Consider the following 10,849-nt stretch of genomic DNA (forward strand, 5'->3'; position numbering starts at 1 on the left):
AAAAAAAAAAAAAAAAAAAGAAGGAAATCAAACCTATTTTATGACCCTGCAAAAACCATCTCTTGGGGAAATTCACATCCCCTTCCTAGACAGCTATCTATTCTCTTTCAGGGTTGCCACTTATGAGGCTTCATCTATATATCAATAAACTTCCTCAAAACGCCCTGTATCACAGTGCATTTCCTTTACTAATTTGAGAATTCCTTAAGACAAAGCCTAACTCTTGCTACTGATTGCCAATCAGGAAGCCTTTGAATCCACCTATGACCTGCATGCCCCCACTTGAAGATGTCCCACCTTCCTGGGCCAAGCCAATATAAATCTCACATATACTGATTTTATGGTTTTTTGTAATGTCTGTCTTCTTAAGTTGTCTACAACCTTGGGCACACGTTCTCGGATCCTCTTGAGATAGTGCCACAGGCTTAGGTCACTCATATTTGGCTCAGAATAAACCTTCTTAAATATTTTACAGAATTTGGCATCTTCCATTAACAATGATAGCCCAATACATACATGTTCTTTCCAGATAGACACTAACTAGTTCTCAAGTAAAACTTGTCAACATCATCTGTCACACATAGTTCATTCTGACTAATGTGGGCTGAATTGTGTCCACTGCCCCCAAATTCATGTTGAAACCCTAACCCCAGCATCTCAGAATGTGACTGTACTTGGAGACAGAGCCTTTAAAGAGTAATTAAGAGCCAGGCTCGGTGGCTCAGCCTGTAATCCCATGCCTTTGGGAGGCTGAGGTGAGTGGATTGCCTGAGTCCGCGGGTTCGAGACCCGCCTGGGCAGGTGAGACCTCATCTCTACAACAAATCAAAAAATTAGCCGGGCGTGGCAGTGCGCGCCTGTAATTCTCGGAAGGCTGAGGCGGAAGGATCGCCAGAGCCCAGCAGGCCGAGGCTGCAGTGGCTGGGAGCGGCCACTGCACTCCAGTCTGGGTGACAGAGTGAGACTCCAACTCAAAAAATTAAAAAAAATAAAATAAAATAAAGAATAATTAAGGTAAAATGAGGTCATAAGGTGGCCCTTAATCCAATATGGCTGGTGACCTTACAAGAAGAGAGATTTAGATACACAAAGAGACACCAGGAATGAGCATGCACAGAAGAAAGACCATGTGAAGACACAGTGAGGAGATGGCCATCTACAAGCCAAGGAGAGAAGCCTCAGAAGAAGCCAACCCGGCTGGCACCTTGATCTTGGACTTACAGCCTCCAGAGCTGTAAGAAATAAATTTCTGTTGTTTAAGCTAACCTATCTGTGGTATATTGTTATGGCAGCTTCTGGTGTCTGAATGTGTCCCTCAAAGTAAATGTGTTGGAAACAATCCCCAATGCAACAGCATTGGGAGGTGGGAACTTTAAGAGATGATTAGGAAGCCAGGCTCGGTGGCTCAGCCTGTAATCCCATGCTTTGGGAGGCTGAGGTGAGTGGATTGCCTGAGCCCATGGGTTCGAGACCCGCCTGGGCAGGCAAGACCTCATCTCTACAATAAATCAAAAAAATTAGCCAGGTGTGGTAGCGCGCACCTGTAATTCCGGCTACTCGGAAGACTGAGGAGGGAGGATCACCGGAGCCCAGCAGGTTGAGGCTGCGGTGGCTGGGAGCGGCCACTGCACTCCAGTCTGGGTGACAGAGTGAAACTCCAACTCAAAAAAAAAAGAGATGATTAAGTCACAGGACTCTACCCTCATGAATGAATTAATGTTGTTATCTTGGGAGTGCATTGGTTATTTTGAGAGTGCGCTCTTTATTAAAAGAGTTCAGCCCTCTCTTTCTCTCTGTCCCATGTTCTCTCTTGCCTTTCCGCCTTCTACCATAGGAGGATGCAGCAAAGAAGGCCTTTACCAGATGCTAGTGCTATGCTCTTGGACTTCTCAGCTTCCAGAACCATGAGCCAAATAAACTTCTATTGATTCTAACAGCAAAACACTGAGTAAGACAGCAGTCCTAGCAATTATTATAATATACTAACTTTATCTGGTAATCAGGGTGACCATCTGTGGTAGCTAACTGACTTTATCCAGAGGAAAGACACATTTTTTTATATCCTTATGACAAGATCATTTTGCAACTTGGAGAGATACATCCATTGGTAGTTAGGCTTCTACCCTCCAACAGGAACTGGGAGATGAGGGTGCTATCTCTTGATGTTTGCATTTCAAAGAGATGACTCCCATGCCCTTGAGACTCTTAAAGCTGAGAAGAGGCTTATTTAGTTTCTAAACAAATTATGCACATTTCAAATAGACAGAAGGAAAGAATTTACAAATGACAAGTTTTCCAAAGTCAGTGCTCTAAGCCAAGGGAAGAGAGGAAATCTCTTTTCTTACTTTCAAAGGGGGAATTAAGACTCTTATTTTTACATTTTAATTTTGCCCTTACAGTGATGTTTGTTTTTTAAATATCATTTGGGTGCTCAGTGAAGAGCAAACCACAGGGGCGCAAGAGTAGAAGAAAGAAGGTCACTTGGGAAGTTTTTGATAGTGCTCAGACCAGGAAAGTGGGGATGAAAATGCAGAGTTGGACACACTGTGGGTAGTGGAATATGCTCCCCTGGGAGCTTGCTGAGGTCTTGGCTGTGAAGGAAAGTCAAGGATGACTTCTAGGTTTTGGCTCCAGCAACTCTCTGGAGGATGATGAGGCATTGGGAAAGAATGGCTAAGGAGGGAAATCAAGAATTTGATGTGGGTGTGTAAGCCTTGAGAGCCTATTAAGAATCCAGGTTCACAGGTCAAGTAGGTAGTTGGGTAGCTTCTGAGTCAGAAGCTCAGAGTCAGAGCTGGAGACTAATTAGGGAACAGAAGCTGGTAAGGGAGGAGGACTGAAGTATGTGGGGTCCAAGAACCCAGAGAAAAAACTGCTGGGAGGAGGACAGCGGGAGCCTCCAGGTGGCCATGAGACTGGGATCTGCACATATGAGGTTGTGCGTGCTCTGGACAAGAGCAGTTCTGACAAAGGTGATGGAGGGTTACCTGGATAGGCTGAGGTGAGGGGAGGCAGGGACGTGCCCTTTGAGAACAACCATTCGGATGAGTCTTGTTGGGAAGAAGAGCAGAGAAACGAGGCAGTCACTGGAGCGGGGAGCCAAGTACAGGAAGGTTTTGCTTTTGTTACTACACAGCCATCTGGATATCTGTCCAATAAGTCACAGGAGCACGCGGGAAACACCCCAGCAACACAAAACAGTTTACTCTCTGCCCCTTCTCCCCCGTCACTGGCAGGAAGGAGACACAGGTAACAGTTTGAGGACTTTTCTGGTCGTATTTGGGCTTTGGGGCTTTAAATAAGGTGTGAGATACTGGTGATGCAGGAGAGAGAGGAAAGTCAGAAACAGGCAAAGCAGACAGTGGGGGTGGCAGGTGGGGACCTGGGTCAGTGTTTATTGGGAACAGTGACATGGTGGCTGAGGGCAAAGGCCCCAGGCAGGGCCTGGCACGCCTGGTGGTGGCAGTACGGGTGGCAGTGCTTTCACTGGGAATTCTCAGCCAAAGGTGTCCTTCCCAGCAGCCGGGAGGGCTTTGCCTTGAGATACCAGGAGGCGCTGCAGAAGAACTAGCAGGGCGGACCTCAGCGGGTCTCCCACCTTCCTCCACTCACCTGCTGGGCTCAGGCTGGGCTGCTGTTTGGCTTCTGCTCTGACCAGGACCTCAGACTGACATCCTCCTTCAGACTTCCCTCAAGGGACCCCGTCCTGGTTCCTTGGGTCCCTAGGGCTGAACCCCTGAGCCAGCTGCCACCTGATGCAAAACCGTTGAGGGTTCCACAGTCCCTGGTGCTGACCCGGCTTCCTGTCTCTCACCCCTAGGAGCGGCACTCTGAAATCACTGAGGGTTTCGTGTTGACTACTGCATTGTCTCACAGAGGGACCCTGCCCCAGATGCCAAATCTAATTTGAAATGAGCGTGTTGGTCTCCCATTTCTGAGCCACTTTGCCATCAAGGCTCAGCTTCCTTGGTCTCTCCTCGCTGGTCACACAAGAAATGGAACTGACCTTCCCAGTCTAAATGGAAGACAAATGTCACTCCAACACCATGGCCTCCTGGTGCAAGGCCTCGTGGCTGCTGGGGGCCATGGGGAGGCCCTTGCTGGCCCACCAGAGTGACCAAATCACTTACGGCAGTGGGATCAGGCTGGACGGGTGGGTCGGTGCGGGGCTGCAAAAGAAATGCCACACGCCCGAGTGTGCTGAGTTAGAAAACTTTATTGGTCTCTGTGTGTCTAGCGAGGGGAAGGGGCTTGGAGAGGTGAGGCCTGGAGTTCATGCAGGAGTTGGGGGCATGCACAGGTCAGCAGAGGCGTGAGGGGTGGGGCCAGGGACTGCAGGAGTTATGGATTCTCCGAGGACCAGGAGAGTGAGCAGAGAACATTCCGCGCTCTGTGGTGTACAGGGCACACGGGCAGGCGAAGCAGCCTCTCCTCAGTGCCGGGTCATCTGTGAGGAAGGACATGGCACAGGCAGTGAGCCCCGAGGCCCAGCCCTTGTCCTGCACAGCCCAGCTTCCCCTACAGCCCGCTGCCCCCCCTCTCACCTTGGCTGGGCTGGGAGGGTATCTGGCCTTCTGGGCTTCATCATTCAGCAGAGACCTCACCAGGCAAGAGCGGCGGTGAGAGAAGGTCTCGAAGCTCTTCTTGCCGTGGTAGGACCCCATGCCGCTGTTCCCTGTCGGAGGAGCCAGCTCAGGGCCCGGATGTCCTGTCCCGGGATGCTCAGGCCTCCCTCCCTACTCCGTCTGGGGCACCCTGGAGCCGCTGGGACACAAGCTGGTAGAGGCAGTGTTTCCAGCCCTCCCCACAGACTGTGCGGCCCTCAGCACCCACCCCTCAGGTTGTGTCCACAGCCCTTGTGGGCTCCTTTTCCAAGCCTCCTGGGGATGGCCAGCCCCTAGGGTGTACTCCAGGGCGTCCACAGCGCGGACCACAGAGATACTGTCCAATAAGTCTAATCCCAGCTACACCACTCTGTGGCTGTGTGGCCTCCAGCCTGGGTCACCCTTCTTGGGGTTTCTGTGAAAGAAGCAGGGTGCACCAGGTGACCTCCAGGACCCTCTAGGCTCTGAGGTGAAATGTGGCTGATGGACATGCAGGCAGAGGTTAGAGGCCCACATGGGAGAGACAGTGGGAGTCTGAGGTCCCAGCCTGCTCCGGCCCCTTCTGAATTCCCTAGGTGAGTGTGCCCAGCCCTAGGGGACACTTGGAGGGAGGCGAGTAGGCAGTGAGCTCAGCCCCAGACTCACCCACGCCCCCGAAGGGCAGAGAGTGTACGGTGATGTGAACGATGACGTCGTTGGCTGTCACCCCACCGCTCGATGTCTCTGCGATTATCTTCTTAATCACCTGCACCAAGACCCAGCCACTGGCCTCAGCCTCCTGCCCCAGGATGCCCCAGGCCTCCCGCCCCACCCCATCTGGGTGTGGCCAGGAGACACAGGGACATGAGCCAGACAAGGCAGATTCCCAGCCGCTGTCTCCCGTCCCCCACCCCATAGATCACGTGGCCCTCAGCACCACATGAGGAAACTGTCCCCACGACTGTGTGCAGGGCATTGAGTCTGGGATCACCTCATTCAATGCTCTCAGGTGATGCTACTGTCCTGATCTTAGAGACGCAGAGTAAGATGCTCAGAACGGTTTAGAGACTTTCCCAAGGTCACACAGCCAGTGAGCAGTAAAACTGCAGTTTGAACCCAGGTCTGTGGAGCTCTGATCCTGCGACCCAGGAACCCCGGGATCCCGGAGGAGGGTACCCAGGCCCACCTTGTCGTTGTTAGAGAACACGTAGAGAGCCAGGGGCTTCTCGCGCTGGGTGATGAACTGGATTGCCTCCTCCAGGCTGCGCACGCACACGATGGGCATCACGGGCCCAAAGATCTCCTCCTGCATCACTGGGGACTGGGGGTCCACGTCCGTGAGGATGGTGGGGGCTGAGGCAGGAAGCAAGCCAGAGTCAGCTGGCATGGAGACCTCCGCCCGCCTGGCAAGTCTAAGCACCCAGACCCCTGCTTCCACCCATTTCCAGATGAAACCATCAGGCTTGGAAAGGGGCAGGGACAAGGCGCCAGAGAGCTCTTCCCATGGCTTCCACGTACGTCCCGGGCTCCCGCCCTGGCAGACCACCGGGGACAACTGTGGATCAATCCAAGGTCTGCCTGAGCCCCAGCCGGAGTGCGTCTGGGTCCTCAAAAAATTGAGGGCCCAATGGGCCCCATCTGGTGACCACAAGCCTGGGCACCCGGGGCCCCTCACGGCTTATCACACCTGGGGCTCCTGTGGCCTTTGCTGTTCCATCTCCTGTTGCTGCTGAGGGGTGGGGGAAGATGAAGCCCCTCTCTCTGGGCCTTTTGGGGGGAGGAGCTTCTGAGGTTGGGGAGGGACTGTGCTCAGCCCCCGCCTGCTGGAGTCACTCCAGGCCTACTGGCAGGAGCGATTTATACCCACCACAGGATTCTGTCTATCAAGTATCTGTGCTCATTTGCAGCAAACTTGCCAGGGACCTCAGCAGCCTGGGAAGGTGGGCAGTGATCTCCAGGGGGCAGGGGGCACGTACCTATGTAGCGGGAAGCTGCGTCCCCAGTGCCCCCGTAGGCCACTTTCTGGCCCTCTATCAGGCCCATCACCCTCTGGAAGTGCCGGGAGCTAATGATTCTTCCGTAGTCTCGGGACTTCTTGGCATCTTCCCCGTAGAAGTCCTTGGAGAAGACGCGGGAGTTTCAGGTAAGGACACAGACCCTCGTCATGACTTCACACCTGTCAGCAGTTACTGTCTTTGGATGGTGGCATTTTGGGTGGAACTTGTTTCCCTCATTTATTTGTTTGTTTTAGAGACTCGGTCTCGCCAAGTTCCCCGGGGTAACCCGTGGGCTCAGGCAATCCACTCATCTCAGCCTCCCAAATCCACTCGCCTTGGCCTCCCAAAGTGCTGAGATTACAGGCTGAGCCACCGAACCCAGCCTGTTTCCCTCTTTTTTTTTTCTTTTTTTGAGTTGGAGTCTCACTCTGTCACCCAGACTGGAGTGCAGTGGCCGCTCCCCGCCACCACAGCCTCGACCTCCGGTGATCCTTCCACCTCAGCCTTCCAAGTAGCTGGAACTACAGGCGTGCACTACCACGCCCGGCTAATTTTTGATTTATTGTAGAGATGAGGTCTCTCCAAGTTGCCCAGGTGGGTCTCGAACCCGCAGGCTCAGGCAATCCACTCACCTCAGCCTCCCAAAGCGCTGGGATTACAGGCTGAGCCACCAAGCCCGGCTTGTTTCCCTCTTTTTTAATGGTTGTTAGTCTTTTCCAAATTATCTATAGGTGAGTGTGCATTACTTTGCAGAAGAATATAAATCCAGTGTTTCCAAAAGACGGGGAAGTCAGTCTTACAGCCTCTCATCAGCCCCCACCCTGGGGGCCAAGACTCACTTTCACCGCCTTTTTGAGCTTCTCCACAATTTGACTCTGGATCGAGGGGTCACAGAGGATGTAGTCGGGGGCCACGCAGGTCTGGCCACTGTTCATGAATTTTCCCCAGGCGATGCGTCTATGAAAATTCCACATTGCACTAAATCCAAAAGGGCATGGGGAGCACCCCTAGAACACACATCTCATTCCATCCACTCGGGGTCCAGACACCGTGGCTTAGCACTGCAGGGAGCGCCAGTGAGCAAAGCCACCAGCTGTGACCTTGCGGCAGTAAGTCCTCCCAAGTGGCCTGCTCACTTCTAGACCCTGGACCGAGCAAACCCAATGACCCTGACCTCGTAGGGGGGTCATAACCTCATCAACAACGGACAGTGAATTTCTGGAGGTTGTCTGGGGCAGATAGCCTTTGCGCCTCCGTGATCACACTCTACGAGTTCTGCACAGCCAGGGGTCACTGCTATTCCCCCCACCCTCATTCAGATGGCCACAAGTGTGAGCTATGGAGGTGGTCAGAGACCGGCGAGGGCTGGGAGGGGCAGACTTGGAGTCCTGCCTCGGACCCTGAGCTGTGGTGGCCCTTCTCCCCTCTGATTCGGCTCTCCAGAACTCAGACCCACCCGTACACCATGCAATGAACTTCTCACAATTGCTTTTCCTGCAGCTTCTCCTGGAAGCACCACTTCCCCAGTGAAGCCCATGCAGCAGGCAGAACTCAGCTTAGACCTCTCTGCCTCCAGGAAGCCTTCCCGGATGTCCCATGCCTCTTCTGTGCACGTGGTCCCCACTCCCACCCCCACTAGAGCTTTTGAGAGGACGGCTGCTCCATGAGGCAGGAGCTGTCCACACTAGTCAGAGAGGAACCGCAGCACGAGGTGCGGTCCATGTGTGTATTGGAAGGCAGACGAAGGCTGGCTGCAGCCCAGACCAGCCCATGCCTCCTCACCGGCAGGCCACGTCCAGGTCACAGTTCTTGTCCACGTAGCAGGGGCTCTTTCCTCCCAGCTCCAGCGTGACGGGGGTCAGGTGCTTGGCAGCGGCCGTCATGACAATCTTCCCCACCCCTGTGCTGCCCGTGTACAGGATGTGGTCAAACCTCTCCTTGAGCACCTCTGTGGTCTCAGGGACACCCCCGTTGATGACGGGGTACAGATCCTGCCACACAAGGAGAGAGAGGAGGCTCAGCAAAGTCCAAGCCCCTTTTCTCTCCTGCAGTTGCGAGTGGGCAGTGGCCAAGACCAGTAGCCCTGCAACCTGGCACCCAGCTGGGTGGCCACCGGCAAGGTGACAACCCTCTCCATGCTCAGGGGCTTCGTTCACCCCGTTGGGAAAGGGCAGTTGTTAGGGGCCATCTTCATCTCCACCTGTGGCTTGGCCCTTGGCTTCAAGAATTAACTGCTTCTCCCTCCCAATCCCCCACTGAACACCTGGTTCCAACACGGTTATCCTTGAGACTTAAAGAGCACCTCACCTTGTCCAGGTACTGAGGGATGATAGTAGCCAGCAGGCTCGCCATGTTCTCACTCAGCTCCGAGGGCTTGAGGACCACTGCGTTCCCTGTAGAGCACACGGAGACAGGCGTGTTCTCAGAATACTCCACCCATAGGCTCTGCCCTCGCAAGAACCATGGCTGGAGTCTCCCTGTCATCATCCGTGTCCTTGAAGAGTGGAGAGAAGAGTTGCTGGCACGAGCACAATGCCACATACAGGTGCACACCTGGGAGTACACACAAGTACATGCAGGGACACATGACACAGGCACAGACACAGGCACATGCAGCAGGTGCACACATGACCTCACACCACGGGCGTACACACCGGTACACACAGAGGCACGCACTGGCCAGAGCTTCACCATCTCGTCCTTTGAGATGCTGAGATGTCAGAGAAGAGAAAGAAGAAGGGGAGAAAAGTTCTGGGGGCCTGGTTAGGAGAGCAGTGCTGGCCCCTCCTGGTGAGGAAGCCCTGAAGCATACCAGGTGACAGCAGCCCAGCCCCTTGCACACAGGCAGGGAAAGGCAGGCCGTCTCCTGGTCCTCAGGTGTGCACACCTGAACCTGACTGGTCCTCTGGCACCAGGAAACTGAGTTAAAGAGTTGGGTCCCTGCAGCCTCCTGCAGTATGTAGCTCAGGGTACCTGCGGCAATGGCGCCCACCATGGGCTGGATGGTGAGGTTGAAGGGGTAGTTCCAGGTGCCAATGATGAGGACCACACCCAGGGGCTCCGAGTGGATGTAGGATTCATCCTGCTGGGTCTGGGGAGTCTTCTCCACGGGCTCATCCGCAGCCCACTCCGGGAGCTTCTTGATCATGTAGTCGATCTCCTCTATGACATACACCACCTCCTCGTAGAAGGAGGTCCATTCATTCTATGGCGAGAGGGCTCTGAGTAAGCTGACTGGTTCAGAGCCACAGCCCCGCAGCCATGATGGGACCTGTTCACCCATCCAGCCCGGGGTGGGAGAGAACCAGAGAAAGCATGGGGCAGAGGATGGGGATAGAGCCCAGGATTAGCCATTGGACAGCTGGGTCTTGGAGGACCCCTTTCTGTCAGGCTGGGGCCCAGGCAGGTTTGGACATGACCAAGAGAACCTCAGGGGAAAAGGCTAGCAAATGATGGGGGTAGGCCTGGGAAGGAGGTATAGATGTGAGGGTCATTAGTGAGCTGGGGGAACTAAGCTGATGCATCATCTTGGAAAGTGTATCTGTCAAAATGAGACTTGAAACCAGGAAGAAGCCCCAAGAAGATCCCCTTGAAGAAGTGGGTCCAAGGAAGAGGTGGCCCAAGAGAGTTTGGAGAAAAGCCAGGAGAACTTCAAGAGAGAGGAGGAGTTAGTCTTGAGACCAAGGTCTGCTGGGAGCTCAGGGCCTCCTGGGGTAGAGCCAGGGTGGAGAGAGAGGGGCTGCAGACAGCAGAATATGCATCTCGAATGGGCTTTGGCTTGTGAAGAGCAAACCAGACGGATGCTGTAGAGTCAACTGAGTGGGTTTTCTTGTTGGTTTTGGTTTTAAGATGAGAAGCCCTGAGAGACTTCTCTCAAAACTCAGGAGCAATGAGGTGTGACCAAGACCCTGAACTAGTAGGGGGATGGGTTCCAAAGCTGTGGACCCCCAGGGGCACCTCTTCTCTTCTCCCTGGCAAGGCAGAGGGGGTAAACTGGTCCAGGAGAGGCAGCAGGGAAGACTTTGTGAATGCGGAGGTGTCGGGTTTTGCTCAGAGTGAGGGATGGAACAGACCCTGTGAGGACTGGGAGGGAGGCAGAAGGCCATGCGGCCGCGTGGCCCCCAGGATGCCCTCTGGGGTGCCAAGCTGTGCTGCTCCCTGGTGTGGAGGGCCCAGGGGTCCCGCGTAAAGGGGGAACCAGAAGTTCAGGATGTCATGGCAGGAGAGGGTGGACATGGGTGGCCTCACGCTTCAGGCTGATGCAGAAGC

General features: G+C 54.2%; 1 protein-coding gene across 2 annotated transcripts in view; it reads right to left on the minus strand.

Moving 5' to 3' along the window:
* Positions 1 to 4,363: 4,363 nt before the first annotated feature.
* ALDH3A1 (aldehyde dehydrogenase 3 family member A1) overlaps positions 4,364 to 10,849 on the minus strand; it is a 9,753-nt gene continuing 3,267 nt past the window's right edge. For both annotated transcript variants that reach the window (XM_008062600.1, XM_008062601.1), the window contains exons 3-11: positions 9,554 to 9,785; positions 8,888 to 8,973; positions 8,363 to 8,571; positions 7,420 to 7,537; positions 6,560 to 6,701; positions 5,770 to 5,936; positions 5,250 to 5,349; positions 4,545 to 4,675; positions 4,364 to 4,447 (exon numbers count right to left, since the gene is read on the minus strand). In XM_008062600.1, the coding sequence (XP_008060791.1) occupies positions 4,433 to 4,447; positions 4,545 to 4,675; positions 5,250 to 5,349; positions 5,770 to 5,936; positions 6,560 to 6,701; positions 7,420 to 7,537; positions 8,363 to 8,571; positions 8,888 to 8,973; positions 9,554 to 9,785 (1,200 nt within the window). In that variant the 3' untranslated portion in view covers positions 4,364 to 4,432. The remainder of the gene's footprint in view (positions 4,448 to 4,544; positions 4,676 to 5,249; positions 5,350 to 5,769; positions 5,937 to 6,559; positions 6,702 to 7,419; positions 7,538 to 8,362; positions 8,572 to 8,887; positions 8,974 to 9,553; positions 9,786 to 10,849) is intronic.

Source organism: Carlito syrichta, unplaced genomic scaffold, assembly GCF_000164805.1.
Source record: "Carlito syrichta isolate Samal-C Ts95f unplaced genomic scaffold, Tarsius_syrichta-2.0.1 Scaffold305756, whole genome shotgun sequence".
In the NCBI taxonomy this organism is placed as follows: Eukaryota; Metazoa; Chordata; class Mammalia; order Primates; family Tarsiidae; genus Carlito; species Carlito syrichta.